Raw genomic sequence first — 16,933 nt, 5'->3', positions numbered from 1 at the left:
AAGCAGGCTTTTTAAACACAAGCATATTCTGCTATTTCACTACTGTTTTTAAGCTTAATTAACAACAGAAATAAAAATTATTATTTTATAGCAATGTTACTTTAACATTATACACACAGCATCTATTTTAATATTTGCAAAAAGCCAATATTATAATATATATCTATAAGACTGGTGTTCCTGGAGCAGCTGGGACATGCTCACATCTGACCAGATCTTCATGTCATGCACCTGTAAGCATTTCCAACAGTGAATTTCTACTGGATGAGTGCATTTGCTCTGGCCAACAGTGTCGTGGGCTGGATAAGCAGGATAAATTGACAGAAGTGATTTTCTCCCTTCACCTGGCATTTGCTAAATTGCATCCAAGATATTTGGCCCAGTTTGTGTCTCTCCAATACCAGGAGGAAGGTTCAGCACAGGACCCCCAGGATGTGCTGCAGTACCTGGTAAGAGGCTGGGGGAGCTGTGCTTGTTCAGCCTGGAGAAAGGAAGGCTCCAGTGTGACCTAAGGGCTGCCTTTAGGTGCTCACCACGAGGGTATCAAGAACTAAAAGTCTCTTCCCAGAGGTGTATGGTGGATGAGAGGCAACACATGCTGCAAAACTGGAGTGAGTGGTTATGAATAAAGCTTTCCCCATGAGAACAGTCTTGCGTTGGGAGAGTTTGCACAGCCTTTGTCTTTAGTGCTTAGATAAAAATGGGTGTAGCACAAACTTGCAAAGCTTTAAAATCCTGTCTGTACTTCCAGGCTCTCCTACACTGCCTTGCTGCCACTTGAGGGGTGGGGTTGGTCCAGCTGCCACTTTCTCTCCTGTCTCTTTAGTGAGTGGGATGCTCTGTCAGCCTTTTGTTTTTAGATCAAAGCAGCATTGAACCCAAACAGGAGGCAAGAAATACTTTACATCTATGAAATTGCTAATCTCTCAGGTCAAGTATTTATTCCTTTTGCAGCCTTTCTTCTCATGTGAGTGAATGCGTGTTTTTAAGCTAGCAAGAGTATTTGCTTTTCTGAGTTCACAGGTACAGACTTTTTTCAAATCCAGGTATCCCTGCTCACATTTGAACATAAATTGTCAAAATGAATGGTTCTTGCAAACAGAGTAGTTATTGCATATTTTCCTTATTACTGGTCAAGGGATATTCTTGCATATTGTCCTTATCTTGTTTTCCATAAGTTTGCTGTTAAATGGAGGGAGCACTCACACAGATCATTGCAGGAATGACAGTGGGGCTTCAAGAAGCTCCAGCTGGATGCTCACAGTCTTCTGGTTGAGACAGAATTAATATATTATGTTACCAGAATTTTTCTATTTCAGTGGAGAACTGGATTGCATACACTGAAAAATTTTTAGGGTCCAAAAAGCCAAACCAGCTGATTGTGCAGATACATGTAAGGAGCTTCCAGATTTCCTCTGACCTTGCAGAGGGTGACATGTTGGGCATTGCCATTTCCTTGATGGACATCTGACTGCAAAGGGCAGTATATTCATAAAAATTGTCCAAATCCCAAAATGTGATCTAACAGTGTCTCAGGAAATAGATTAGCCTTGCTGCATCACAACTATGCTTCTGCTGCTCTGTTCTTGCTCAAATCTGAGGCTTAGAGTTAAAAAGATGGAACAATTTCTGCAAAGCAGAACCACTGATATGTGAAATGAAGAATACTTTCAGCAGTGTCTTCATGGGCCATACTTATCTCTTAAAAGTGAAATGCACCTTGTGCAATCTGTGCAAATCTCCCTACTGCTGCCAAATAACTTCAGTGCTTTGCCATTTACAGCAGCGTGCAAAAATCTGGGGTTCTATTTGAATGTAAAGTTTGGATTCTACTGAATTTCTAATCCTGGTGGGGTTGTTCAAGGGAAAGGATTTCCTTGATTGAAACCCAGCTCTCTGTGTCTGCTTGGTCTGGTTACTTTCTTGAAAACATTGACAATTCCTCTTTTCTTCCACGGTCACTGAGAAAATTGTACTTGCTTTAGAGAGGCACTTTGGTTGTCAGAGGTGATCCTGCATAATAAAGTGTTCTGGGAAGTAGAAGTTTCATACATGAAAAAAGAGATTAGTTCTAGATAATTATTTATGAATATTGGTATCTGTTCTATTACTGGATTTTAGAGATCTGTTCTAAATCGAGTTTACCATGTTAGCTGGATTGAATGACTAGAAATGCAGAATGGTAATACACGTACTTCTAAGTATCTTCATCCATTTCTGATTATTTTTATATTTATGGCAGATTTTTTTCTTTTTTTTTTTTTCTCCTGAAAACATATATGAAAGCTAGTTTTCATCTAAATTCCATGAGTTTTTTTTTTTTGAGGTTGCAGTTAGCATAGACCTGACTAATGGTGCATATCTGGCAAATACAGTAGTAGAAGGTTTTGTTAGGGTGGATTAATTATTCCTGTCTAATACTTAAGTAATTTGTATTTCAAAACTCAGTGCTATTTGGGAATGAACCATGAGTAATTTTTCAATAAAACTTGCCTGAAATTATTCTAAAAAGAAAAACCAAACAAAAACCCCACAATAACCAGAGATTATTTTAAAAACTTGCAGACCTGCAAGTTACACTGTTGTTGTGGAGTTTGTTGGCATCAGAAATTTGCATTGCTGAAGGGAAAATGTAAGTCCTCTGAGCTTCTGCACAGACTCTTGAGTGTTCTGCTTTTAGTTTTAAATCATTTGCCTTTTTCTTGTGTAATTCTAATAAGACTCTTTCCACCTAAGGCAATGGGAACCCCCATTCAGGTGAGCTCTTTGGCTGTGTAGTAGCTTGCTAATTTGTTTATTTATTTTTAGCTGTTATTTTAACTGCAAAGGTGCAATGATGTTTCTCTCTCAGATTCACAGGATTTAAGATATTAACAAAAAAAATTCTAGCAGCAAACTATGCTTTTCAATTTCTGGTTTATGTTTGTAAGAAACAGAAACAGAAATAGTTTAAATTGTCAAAAAGGGAGAAAATGGGATTAAAATCAGGGTAGCTTCACCCTGCTCTCACTTTTCTGCATAGAGCAATAGAGGCATTTGCAATGTGCACTGCTTGAATTGTTTGAATTGATGTCATATTCTCTGTTTAATTGGAAATATTTTATATCATAATTTGTTTGCTTCTGAAGCGTGTGAGAGGCCTTGAATTCAGGTTGTTTAACTGGTGTTCAATCTGTGTTACTAAAATGAAGTTAAAACAATAATTTGAAAATTTTATTTCATAATCCTTATTAACAAAGAACATGTTCAGATCAATTTACTATGCTTCATAAGTCTCCATTGAATTTGGTTCTTAGTTTGATAACATGAACACATATATGTGTGTGTGACATTAAAATTTAATTTCGTGTGCATTGCTTTTCTTAATTGATGTTGTTAATCACTGCAGACCTCTTTACTGGAGGATTTAAATTTCCATTTTGACTTTTTATTTCCTGAAACTATCTGATTGAACTTTTCATTTTTCTTTTTTTCCCCGCTACTATTCTTTAGAACTGTTGGCAGGGGATGTATTAATAGCTGTAGAGTTTAGAAATCTATTTTAGATATGGAACGTTTTTGTTAATACATGAAGTAAACCAAGGAGCAGTGAATGCTTTGTGCTTATTTACACAATACATATTTGTACTTATAGATATACTATGTGAGTGTAAGTTATTATACTTACCCTTTCATCAAGACCAACAAATGGATATTTCCAAGTCTGTGTCAAGTTCCAAAATATATTTTCACCCTTCAAATCCTGGTTCAATTGGCTGCAATGGTATCTGGAATAAATGAGAGCAGATGAAAAAGTACTTTAAATATACCAGTCCTGTAGCCTGATTCTGTTAAGAATATCTCCCAATTACATGAGATATTTTGCATCAAAGTTAAGATACATGTGAAGGCCATCCCTTGCTTTCATTCAGTAACTTAGGCAAAATTAATGTGTTCCCATGTCAGTGTGATGACATTTTGTAGGTACTGTACTCTCAATTACTGCAGTCAGTACTAAAGGGGAGAATCAGATTGGTGTGGGCAGGTGTAGAAAGAGGAAGTAGTAAAGAAGGACAGCATGTGGAAGAGGGAGGGGCAAAGGGAGGTTTCAAATATTGGGAAAAGCAAATCAGGATCTGAATGACAAGAGAGGAGAATTCACTAAAAGGCTTGGCAAAATAGTCCTGGTGAATTTGTAGAGGAGGGTTGTGCCTTTTAGGTCCCTGTTTTGGATCCTGAATTTTATCCATCTAGTCTTCATGTATTCTGAGGTGGACTGAGTCTGCCTAAGTGCATGACTGACATATGCATCACTTAACAGTTTTGATTGCTTTCCCAGAATTCAATTCATGTTTCAGAGTTTTTGTTGTATTTAATCCCTGGCAGCTGAAAATTGATTCATTTCTAATGGATTATATAGTAATGATTTTTTTGTTGTTGTTGTTCAGATAAGCCATTAAACACATGTAGAAAAAGTGTATTTCAGTAAAAACCTATCCAGTATTGCATTGCTCAGACACCTTTTCCAGAACACAGTCCTTCACATCCCTGAGTGTAAATCTGATGAAAATCAGCAAGCATTAGTGAATACATAGGTTATTGTTTCTTTTTAAATGTGGTCTTAACACATTTAAAAGCAGATGATGATACTGCTTTACTCTCAGGAAAATTAGCAACACTTAAAATTAGAACTAATTGCTGTTCCAAGGAAAATGCCTTTGCTGTTACACAGGAGAAAGTCAGTAATTGGCAGGACACACAACGCTGTCACCATGAGCTCAGGCATATTTGCTGTGCATTAAAATGACAGTGGAATAGATCAGTTTGAGGGTATAATACATAGCAAAACTGTTCTATACAGCTATCAGAATATTAAATAAAAGGAAAAGGCTTCATAAAGTCTTATATAATCCCTCTTGGCATGGGTATATGAGCAGGTATTCAACTTTTTTCCTTGAAGTACATTGATGTGATTAAATTTAACTTGACACAAGTGATGTACTGTACCATGTGATTGTAATATGTAAAAGAAAACCACTTTTCTGATTGAATACTCACTATCAATTCCTGTGTAGCAGCATCTAATCAGAATTTCTTCTGCAGCTAAAATGCAAATGCATTTGCTGTGTTCTCCATCTCTCTGGGTGAGCACTCAGCAAATGCAGAACTGCTTCAATATTTTTGCTATCTTATTTAATCTAATGTTCTACTATAAAAGCCAGCCAGTTCACGTTGATTATAAACAGTTTCCAGGCTATAACTTTTCTCTCCCAGAAGTGGTCTGTGTATTTTCACTAATTCTGGAGCGTGGATGCTGTGGCTGCTGTCCAGGCCCCTGCACTGTGCAAACATAAACGCTGTTGGATGTGGTTGCTGTAGATTAGCCATATGCTTCTGCTTGACATGCCAGAGCTTTTCTCAGTGCTGCTACAGTTTTGGAAATACCTCTTCTTCCACCACCCCTTCCTTACAAAATAGAACTGCAAACCAGGAAAGGTAATTTTTCATCCAATTCAACAATATATGCTATTTTAAAATAATGTATTGCTCCAAACAATGTTTTTTTTAAGCTGACCAAGGTTAAGCACCTGTAGCACAGGCAGAGACCAGCTTTGCAGGAAGATTTACTGTCATGTGAGTATGTTCAGTCTTGTGAAGAAGGTCCAGTAGTAAAATAAATCTCTAATGGAGATGTGCAGGGAGAGGCCATATAGATTTGAGGCCAGTTTTAGTCCCTGTTCTGGAGGACTGTGGAAATGAAGGTACAGGGACAAAATTGGCTATTCCTTTCATAGTAACAGAAGCTTTTTAGAGATTTAACAAAGAACTTTCCAGTCAGTATAGTCAGTGAAATTCTTTGCTTTGCTATTTTGCTATTATATTTGCCATTAAAGGATTTAGTTAATTTTCTTCATAACTGGAGATTCCTTGTAACACACTCTTAATAGATTTTTGTTTGTTTTAGGCAGTTGTGACATTCAGCACTGCTTAGAAATATATTTTGCTTTCCATAAACACATATTAGTGCCTTTTTGGTCTCCTTGTTGAGAAGGTCTTTACCTTCCTTTAATGCTGTGGCTTAGGTTGCTGATGACAAACATTGTTGGATAAACAGTTCCTTGGTAATGCTACAACAGCATCTTAACATAAACATCCACTGAAGTATGCAAATGTTCTTGGTGATAAACAAGCATAGCAAAGTGTGGCTGAGGCAGGAAGCCAAGCTGTCTGTTCCTTGTGCCCAATGATATTTTGATTGTCATTTTAATCTTACGAGTAAATAACATCAGCGATCATGTTCCATCATTTAATTTCAGTGCCAAAAAAATGAGTGCTGCTTTAACTGGTGTTAAACAAGATGGCATTGCTGTGGTTGCTGGTCATTGCAGGTCAAGTCATCTATGTTCCATTGTAAATAACAAAATGGTGGAAATCTTAAAGTTAAACAGAGACTGGAAACAGACATTCTTTGAAAACAATGTCAAATAGTTCATGTCTAGTTGTTTTTTTTTCCTTGAAAGAGCCTTTCTTGTCACCTTTAATATCTTTGAATTATGCATGTCTTACTTGTAGCTAGGCTGGACAAAAAAACCTTCCCATTTTTGTCCTCAAGTACTTGAGCATTACTTCTGTGGTTCTCTATTGTTGCCAAGCCTTGGCTCCATCACTTGTAAGCTCACATTTTGTGTCTGTCTTCATTAACCTTCTTCATAGCCATGTAAGCCTGCTAAGTAACTGCCTTCCTAATGAATGGTTTGTTCTTGCATGCTGAAATTCTCTTTAATCGACATCTCAATCAGACAGCTACCTTGGACTGTTTCCTCTCCTGGGCAAACCTTAGGGAGTCATAACATTTCCCTGGATATGCTGAAGCCTGGTTTTATAACTCTGCTGCTGACTTTCCTGATCTTCCTCCAAATTCCCAAAGTCAGTCATGTCATTGTCTTTACGGAGCTTACCACATAAATGAAATTCTTAAATTTACCTGATTTAAGCAAAGTAAAGCAAAACAAACCAGCTTGCATTGGATCGTTTGGCACAGTTTAGCAGGAATTGTTGTCATTTAACCCGGCTCATTCTGGCTTTCAAAACCACCCTGTATCCAAATAGCTGAGCAGGGATGATCTGTCAGCTTTGCTGCTTAAGGCAGCTTATGGCACTGCATTCTCATTTCCCTCACTGGCTGACTGTGTTCCGTGTTTTATTTCAGGTGAGTTGAGTAATGATCTCCCATTTGTGGTGCTGAGGCTCAGACCTGTATAACACACGGTGGATGAACGTGGCTGGTGTGGTGCTGCCCTAGGAAATGATTCCCTGTGAGGGATAATGAAGAGAAATGTCCCCTTTCTTTTCCTAGGCTCCGTCAGAGCTCAGCAGTGAAAGACTGTGCCCCCAGTTAAAAGAGGTCACATAAAGTCTCCAGTTTAGAGAGGTGACTCTGGCAGTTCCATCTCCACTGAGTGCTGCTGCCCTTAGGCGTGGGAGGTGGCTCTGCTCACTCTGGAACAGCCAGTGCACTGCTGCCTTTGTGAAGCACATAAAGGTCTGCAAAGGTCTCCAGTCCTGTGTTCTTGTTCTCTCTGTGCAATCCTTCACTCATCCCGCCCAGTATTTAATTTACCTATCACCATCTGATCACTAATTAGGTGGCATGAAACTCTGATCCATTCCTCTCTGGCATGAATGGCTCTCAAGGGTGTTTTTTCAGCACATGACTGTAGGTTCAGCACCTTCTGTGGCTGAAAAATTGGGTAAATACTTGGCTCTATTCCATGGTGTGTCCATTGCAAAGCCAACTGAAACTCTGGATGAGGTGGCATCTCTAAATTGGGAATAACTTGGCGACAACTATTACTATCAATAAGATTTAGTTGCTCCATTTAGGACTTTTAAGAACCAGCTGCCTCCAGTCCAAATTTCCTGAAAAATTTAGGCAGGGTTTTGGAGTAAATAGCAATTGTAGTGTTGAATTCTACTTACAATAAATCTTGAATGCATAATTTTAGCTATGTTATAAGAACTTATCAGATTTCTAGAAATGATCTGTTTACCTGCAACTGTTTTAGGATTTGAATGTGCTCAGTTTTCTCTCAGACTCCAAACCTTGCCAAGTTCAATCCTTTACAGTGAGGTGTCATTTAGAGAAGTTTTTTGACTTAAATTGTGGAAATAGTTATGCCTGTTTGTGGGTTACAAGGCAGGAACTGTCTCAGTGAAATCCAGAATGGGTTACAAAGCAGAACGCAGTGTTGTGTCTGCAGTAGATACAGTCTTGCTGCATAAACATGGTTTGTCACGTGGGTTAGTATGTCCTATATCTTCAGTGTTGTAGGAAAGAAAAAAAAAATATTTTTTTTTTAAATCACTTGATTAGAAAAATAAAAAAATGGACGTACTAGTTTTGTTATGATCCAGCTTTAAAAGATGGCAGTGGTTTTTGATAAATTAATACTTTAAATAAATATTATTTCAGAAGAAAAAATGCAGATAAAATTAGAAAACTTATATGGCTGTAATTACTGTTTTAGAGATCATGCAGAAGGTAGAGAAAACTACTCCTTTCTGTAGAGATGTAAGGCAGTATTCCTCTACATATGCTGAGAATGGTAATGTTTGGCAGAAAATGAAAATGAAAATGTGTCATAGTTCACAGCATTGAATTAAATAATTTGTGAAAATCGTCTTGCCTGCACTATGAGAATTGCCACTTCCATACTGCTCTGGCTGGGATTAAACATATGAAAACATATTTTTCTAAGGAAACATTGCAAATACATGTCAAAGATCTGAAACATTGTTTCTTGAGAAGAGAAACAGGCTAGAAGTTGTAACTAGTCTCTTCCTTCTCAGTAAATCCTTTATGAAGAAAGTCATCAAATAGGATAAAAGTATAAAATCCATTTTGAAGCTTTTCTGCTACTGTTGAAACCAAATGGAATCACAGAATGATTCAGATAGAAAGGGAAATTCAGAAGCCATCTAATCCCAATATCCCTTTTAAATCAGGGGTAACTACACAGATTAGGTTGCTCAGGGGCTTTTAGAGCTTATATTTGAAAGTCTCCAGGATGCCATAACCTCTCTAAGCAGCATTTTCCTGGGCTTAACTTCCCTCATATTCATTATCTTATTCTTTGGAGCTAACCAGAATTTACCTTTCGGCAACTTTTAGCTGTTGCTCCTTGTTCTGTCACTCTGTACCTGCGGGCTCTGTCCCTGGAACCTTTGGTTAAGTGGAAGAAGATGCAATTAAGTTGTCTGAGCCCTCCCTTCTTCGGGCGATGCTGAGCCAGCTGCCTCAGCCTCTGTCTTGTGCTCCAGCCCTGCAGCTGCCCTGGCAACCCACCACTGAACTCCCAAACTCATCCCCCGTCCTGAGGCACTCCAGCCTGGTGTTCCAGATGCTCTCCCAAGTGCTGTGCAGGGAGGAATGATCCCTTTCCTCACTCACTGACCACCCTTTGCCAATGCAGCCTGCAGAGCAGTTCACATTTGCTGCCTGGAAGGCAGAGCACTGTTTGGACCCGGCTCTGCTCACCAGGAATCATCCTTTGCTGCAGAGCTGCTCTCTGGCCAGGCATCAGGGCCTGGGCCAGTGAGAGGGATTAGCCTGTCCCAAGAGCAGGACTTGGCCAGCTTTTTGTCAGCCCACTCCTGTAGCTTCTGCAGAGCCCCATAACTGCTCCTTGTTTGCTGTCCTGTGGGAAATTCCATTCTGACACTTCACATATGGCTCTTGTGAACATCAGTCCAACACTTTTGGACTTGGTCTTGATGCCCAAGGGCTGGAAATCATAGCTGAGTTAAATTTTTAAAGGTTGACTGCTACCCCCTTTAAAATCCTGTATCCCAGATGGCTTTTCATGTACCTTTTATATTAATAATCTAACCATTTTTTTGCCCTCTTTCCCTTCTATGTGGGTACAAGGATGCTGCATCATCCTCAGTATGCTCTAGTAAAAGTGTAACACAAATGAGGTTGTTTTGTGAATATTGATTTGTGAATAATGACAAGATCCTTTTATACTTTACACTTTCTTTAGGAAGTTGTAAGAATCAATGCTCATTGTAGATGTACCCAGTTTCTTCTGAGTGTCTTGCTGTATGGCTCTTAAGGTCATTTTGAAGAGTTGTTTTCAAATGTGGCGTAAAATTTTTTTTCCAATGTAAATATTGGTGGATGGAGTAAAAGTTTGAGTTGCAGTTGGGAAGACCTTAATAGTCAGAATTGGAGAAAGTGAGGGAAAGGCAGAACACTTAAAAAGATTTAGGTGTTAATGTGGAAGCAAAGCAAACCAGTGTGGCAGAGTCATTTCCACTTGGGCTATTGGAAATAGCAGGATTAAGATTTGCCATGTAGGATAAGGAAAGTTCTGGCAATAAATTACAAAATCATAAAGGCAATCCAAAGTTCCAGCAGCTGGAAGGAGTGAAGGTGTTGGAGGGAAATCTTTCTCCATGTGTAGTGGTTGTGAATAGAATTATGTGTTCTTGAATTCAGGCTAAGTTTTGACAAGTAGTTTACTCCTTTTAGTGAAATGTAAGTAAATGCCCTTTGTAGGCTGTCAGGATGTTTCAGTTGCTGAAATTCTTTTCCATAGCTCAGACACTCACACAGAAGGAACATGTCATTATCAAACACACGTGCAGCAGTAGCAAGAGCACAGACTTTATTGGAATACAGCATTTTATCTGTATAAAAAAACCAAAAGTAAATGTTCCCCTGCAATGGGAGAAATGAAATGGTACTTTCCTGCTAAGGTAGCAAAGAAATTCTCTTTTGCTTACTTATTGTTATCTTTTCCCCCTATGCTCTCTGAAAAAAGTTATTCTGCATTATCTTTCTTTTGAAAGCTGAGTTTGGCTTTGCCCTGAACCTTCCAAAAAAGAGAAGTGGCTGGAGCATTCATTTTGTGTGATTGCAGAAGCAAATGATGCGAGTCAAGTGGCCTGGTCAGATAATTAAGCTACAACAGAGAAAGCTCGCAGAGTCAGTCAGTTGTGATTATCAGTTCAGTGTGGTTGGATGTCTGATTCCTTCTGAAAAATCTGAAGTGGCTGCTTTTATTATCATTAACTGGGGAGTGCCAGCAACAAACCTGGAAGAATTACACTGCCACTTTAAAGAATTCCAATATATTTCACTTGGAATATAACTTTAATGATGAATTGATGACTGTTTGTTGCTCTGCCCACCCCTTTGAATTGGAAGGTTTGTTAGAATAATTCCAGTGTAATGTGTCTGCCCTGCTTCTGAACCCTGATGTCTGTAGGCAGTCTGCAGCAGAGTGGCAATAAATGTGTATTCTTTGGGGCTGAATCTTTTTAGGGTTTTGGGGTGGTTTTTTTAAAATTTTTCTTTTCTTTATTTCTTTAGATAGAAGCTCAATCATTTTGAAGCTATCTCTGGAGCATTTAGGAAAGTTCCTTTAACAGTGAAGCATTAGGTTGCTTAAAGTGTCTCACGGAACTAAACCTTGGTAGTACTTCAGAAATATTTCCCCTGCTAAGTGAGAGGGACATCATGAAATGAAACAAAAAAGGAAACAATATTTCATTTGAATGGAAGGATAAAATATGTTTAATCTAAACCAGGCTAGCTCAGTATCGATGGTTTCCTAGTGGCATTCAGCAATGTTAAAATCAGAACCTTATTGGCATTAACTCTGCCACATGGAGGAGGAATTAATCCCATGGAAATGCACGTGTGTAGCTGGACGTGGTGGCTATCACAGAGCCAGAGCCTTGGAAGATCAGGGTGGTTTGGGTCTCTGAATACAGCCAAGTTTAAACCAAAAACCTTCAACTTCCAGCAGCTTCCCCAGTAGCATTTCCAATGTTTTTTGAACAGCTATCCATGTAGCCAAGCTGTGTTTTTCCCTCCTCCTCCGTGCAATCATCTGCCCGGCGGTGTGCCCCTCGAGCAGTGGCAGGGTTGGAGTGGCCGGCTGTGATGGATGGGGCGCGGCCCGGCGCTGCAGGAGCCCCATCTGGACCAGGTTTGGGGAGCCCTCGGATGTCGGGGGGGAGGTCAGCGAGCCCAGCATGGGCTGCCCCTCCCTCGGCACCCCGACCTGCCTCACCCCTGCGCCGCTCCCACACCCCCAGCCAGCCCTGATGCTCCTTTGGGGCAGATGCTGCGCGCCCTGCGAGCAGAGCAGCGGCTCAGTTCATGGAGAACAGAGGCAGCACCATGGTTCACCAGGTGTTTTCACTTTTCTTCTCACTTGAAACTCTTGATTTTTAGTCAAGCCAGGGCACTTCTTATAAGCAGCTGCACCACTGCATGCAAGGCTTCTAAGCCGTGATTTGATGCTTAAATCTGAAGGAGGGCAAGCAATGGGGAATCATGGTTTTGACAGATGTAACTGAGCCCTTAGAACCAGCAGGTTTGCGGAGAAATGTTGCATTTTTCTTCTTTGTTTCTGTGCCCTGAGGATATGATGCAGTTTGGCTCATTTAACTACAGTACAGGAGGCTTTCTCTAAATGTGAAATATCTCTTGCCAAAGAAACAAAATGCACCAAACGGAAAATAGAGCAAAACAAACAATAAACTGTGAGTTCGACTTCAAAATGCAGGCAAGCAGAAAGGTTTTCATTGAATACATTTTTATGCTGCAAATGTGTTTTTAAAAAAAGAACACTGCATAAGAAATATTTTCTGTGTTCTCTCCTTTGTGTACAAACATAACGTGCTTGCCTTATTATGTTTTGACACTTTATACATTTCTTAATTATGAAATCTTTTCAGAGCAGGAGATGCTGAAAAGTCATCTGAGATAGTAGGAGCAGTTTAAATTCTAAGCTTTTCTTCAAATGGGGTAATATGGATGAAATAGGAGAACCTTCACTTACCTACATTATCGGAATCCTTGTTTTTCGGTTCTTTAGAGTTCAACATTTAACCAAAAAGCAATAAATTTGATTTTATACACTGCCACGTAAGGCATATTTTTCAGTTGAAATGTGGTTTTCATTAAGAGTCAGGCCAGAACATTTAGCAGAGCCTGACTGTCTGCCATCCTTTGTACTCCTTGCTGTTGCCAACAACTTCTTTTTTAAAAAACCATGCACAAAGTGAGCATTAAGGGGTCATTTAATCTTAAAGATACTTGGAACTGAGTCTGAAGGGACAACTTCTGTTTAGCCTCTCCTGCCTGGGTGGTATTAAGCCATGCCTGTGTCCTGTCATATACAGCTTTGAAATTACTCTATGATTATGAATATGAACCTGAGTTCATAGGCTGATTCAGGATCAATATTTCCTCTTGCTTTTAGGGCCATTTCATATTTTCAACTTAGTGCATTAGAATTTATTATTTCTTTTATTCATTTCAGTTCACTGTATTTTAAAGAGCACAATAAAGGAACATTTTAGGTGATTCTATTTAAAGAATTTTTGATTCCTCGAAATCTATTCAAGTGTATCTCTTGTGTAGTCTGGGGTTTCTGTCAACCACATATAGACACAAATGTGTGATAGCTGACTTCATTGTTCTTGACAGAAATTAGTATTTTGAACAATTGGCTTTGGCTGTTATTAGCCAAGTAAATAGTAAAGAACTTGTTTAAACATATATGTTTTTATATTACATTATAATACCTTGTCAGTTGAATTAATTATGAATAAGAAATACACACTGATTTTAAAGGTTAGGAAAGGCTTCAGTAGTTACTTATTTTAAGGGATGAACATCTCAGATTTATTGTCACTATCATTTTAAACTTAGAGCCTGCAGTACCATGTGCAATTTTAATTTCTTTAATGTCCCCTGTCTTCCAACAATTAAATGAACCTGCAGAACCTGCACTGATAATCTTGTCTGTCCGTTTTGTGCTGTAAGCATAGTGGGGCTGGTTTCTTCAATTGTAAGGCTGTAAATCTCTGAATATTTACACATTAGTTAAAAAAAAAAAAAAAAGACAAATCCCTGACCCTTTGTTGTTGACTTATTAATGGGGTCTCAGTTATTAATAAGTGAGCCAGACCTCAACTGAACAAGTCTAATGGAAGAGGTAGAAGAGTCTCAGCATTGTGGAGGTTCTGAAATTGCCAGCACAATTTGCTATTTTGTGATGAATCTAAAAAGTTTGGAGTTGCTGTTAAAAATAATGGAAAAGTTCAACCCTCTTAATTAAATATGAGCTGTAATTAGCACTAGGTGTGGATGCTTTGAATATTAATTAGGGTCCTCATGGAACTGCTGTCAAGGTTAATGAGAAACAGAGGGGGTCTCAGCAACATCTGGTTTAGGACTGGAGGTGGCACAAAGCCCTTTAGATGAAATGCACCTGGACATCACCCCTTGGTCCCTCTGTTGCCATTGCTGCTCTTTTTTAACAGCTGCTGCCTCTGGTGCCCTGTTTAGCATCTGACAGGAAGGAATAGCTTAAGAACCAGCTCCTGTGTTTCAAAACCAGTGAAAATGCTTATAGAGGCAGAATCTGGATTTGCTTTTGTTTCTTCTTACCCCTTGCTCAAGTCCCTCCTGAAACAGCTGATTAAAAAATTTAAGGTTGGCTGCCTCCCACACAAGTTTTAAAAGTACTTCTTGAACATTTAATGAATGTCTCTGGTGTAATCCAGTCATTCCTGGGTTTTACTTCATCTGGATTTTTACATTTTTTAATAGTGAAAATATTAGGTAAAAGAAATAAGAAAGGAGCTTGACCATTTTAATATTAGAGGGTAAAAGTACACATTTTAAAAAGTTTTTAACCTCCACAGAAATTTATCAGGGCCAGTTTCAGTGCAGCATTAACCTTGCTAAATTGTAGATGTACAAACAAATCTTGGTGACTTAACCCTGTGAAGTCAGTAAATGACACTGGCTGCCTGCTAAAGATGATTGAATGAAGCAATGGAAACCCCTTGCTCAAGGCCATACATTAAACCAGCAGCAAAGATGGGATTAAAATTAGTGAGGGTTTGATTGCTAATATAAAGTTCTAACTTTTTTCAGACACACTGAGTGCCTCTTACAAAGGAAAATTCAGTTTTCTTTTTTAAGCCTGTCAAGTACCAAGACTTAACTCTTGTGTGAATTCTTAAAGCTCTTCAGTTTAGGATGAGTTCAGGTCAGAGAGCTGATGTCTGAATTAGTTGAAATTGGCTGGAAAGGCCCTTAAGTACAAAGTGCAGAAGAATGTATTTTATTCATCTACCCTATTTTAAATTAGGAAATCAAGGACTGATGAATATGAATAAAATCCCTGCAATAAAAAAAAGTCTTGGGCAGGTGCCTGTACATGCGTTGGTGGGAGAATGATGGAGTAGTCTGAAAGGTAATTAAATTTTAACTGGGCATTTTTACATTCCTTGCTTATTAGTGGGATAATTTTATTTTGTAAATTAGTTTATCTGAGGTTGGGATAGTCCCTGCACTAATTGCCTCTAATTCTGTTGCAGGCAAAATCTCACTTTGGTCATTTTTTATATGGGTTCAGAAAGATTGTAGTGTACATTTCCTTCTCTAGAATTATTGCTTTTTGGTGTCAGGAAAGCATTTAGTCAGAAGCTTTCTAATTGATAAATTAACAGGCTTGGCTGTTCTTTATTATATCAAATGGAAATATGGATCTCTCTATAAAGACATGAGGCTAGTGTTATTAATGCTATAGGCTAATTGTGATATGGAAATGAAATACTGTTGTCTTCAAATGTAAAACCTTTAAAGATCTTAAATCTATTTCTCTTGACATAGAATTTTTCTTTTATGTTATTTAAGGTTTTGAACTTACACACTTGTAGAGTCAAATACTTAATGTTTTTACTAGATTTCATTACTATTTTGCATTTGTGGCATGCAGTTGCTCAATGCAGAGTACCTCAAAGTATTCTGAATATCTCAGGGCATTATTGCACATAGGTATTTTTAGTACTCGTTAACAGTGTGAACCCAAATCCTGTGTTGCTATATTGTGCTGTGTAAGTGGCCAGGCAGAGTGATCACAGACTGCAGGCTGAGCTTACCTGAGCTCTGTGTGTTGTGTTGTGTTGTGCTCAGTTGTGCTCAGGAACCTTTGGAATAAACTGGCTTTGTTCCTCTTCCTTGTCTGAGTTGAGGCACCATTAGTGCAGGCGGATTTTGCTGACCTTTCCCACCTAAAGGCTAGTCTACAATTATCCAGCGAGCAGTCGATTTGTTTGTCTAATTATAATAATATTTAATAGGGTTAGCAAAATGCATTTAATGCAGATAAGAAATATCCTCCTCAAGCAGCAGCTGCTGTGCCCTTTTCAGGCTCTCTGCATTACGGGTGCAGGACCTTCGCTTATTTTATCTCACTGCACGTTTCTTCCTTTTTTTATTATTATTATTTTTTCCCTTTGATTTCCACAGGGTAATCAGGAAGCTACAGCACCTCCTGACACAATGGCACAGCCTTATGCCTCAGCCCAGTTCGCTCCACCTCAGAACGGTATCCCTGCAGAATACACAGCCCCACATCCGCATCCAGCTCCAGACTACACAGGCCAAAGCACTGTTCCAGAGCACACGTTAAACATGTACCCTCCTGCTCAGACACACTCCGAACAGAGTGCAGCTGACACAAATGCACAAACTGTCTCCGGCACAGCCACAGTAAGTCAAGGTTACTGCTCTTTCTAAAGCTCTGTGTTTTGTGTGTATTGATCAATAACGCTTTTTTCCTTGGCACGCTTCATTTGCGTTAGGCTCAGGCACCCTGTTGAGGTTGAAAGTCTGGCAAAGTTTGGTGTTGAACCTGGAGAATGTGTTTTTGCTGGTTTTGGAGCTTCTTAGTAAGTGTTGGAGCTTTGTCGAACCAGGAGTTTCATTTTCAACAGTGTTGGACAAAATGATTAATAGCCAGCCCATGAATCACAGCATAAATTTTAATTAAGTCAAGTATGAAAAAACATTGCACATGAGTGTTTGTAGGCATTCATTTGCTACCAAAAACCCCTAACCAGACTCATTTGATTATTT

General features: G+C 38.9%; 1 protein-coding gene across 43 annotated transcripts in view; it reads left to right on the top strand.

Annotated features, from left to right (window-relative positions):
• The window catches only part of RBFOX1 (RNA binding fox-1 homolog 1), a 1,274,894-nt gene that overhangs the window by 1,131,641 nt on the left and 126,320 nt on the right, over nucleotides 1–16,933 (top strand). For 41 of the 43 annotated variants that reach the window (XM_085591760.1, XM_085591759.1, XM_077786821.2 and 38 more), the window contains one exon: nucleotides 16,325–16,567. The exons of the other annotated variants lie outside the window; for them this stretch is intronic. In XM_085591760.1, the coding sequence (XP_085447886.1) occupies nucleotides 16,325–16,567 (243 nt within the window). The remainder of the gene's footprint in view (nucleotides 1–16,324; nucleotides 16,568–16,933) is intronic. 43 annotated transcript variants of the gene reach the window in all.

Source organism: Lonchura striata, chromosome 14, assembly GCF_050655825.1.
Source record: "Lonchura striata isolate lonStrDom1 chromosome 14, ASM5065582v1, whole genome shotgun sequence".
Taxonomy (NCBI): Eukaryota; Metazoa; Chordata; class Aves; order Passeriformes; family Estrildidae; genus Lonchura; species Lonchura striata.
This window is presented reverse-complemented; position numbering and strand designations above follow the sequence as displayed.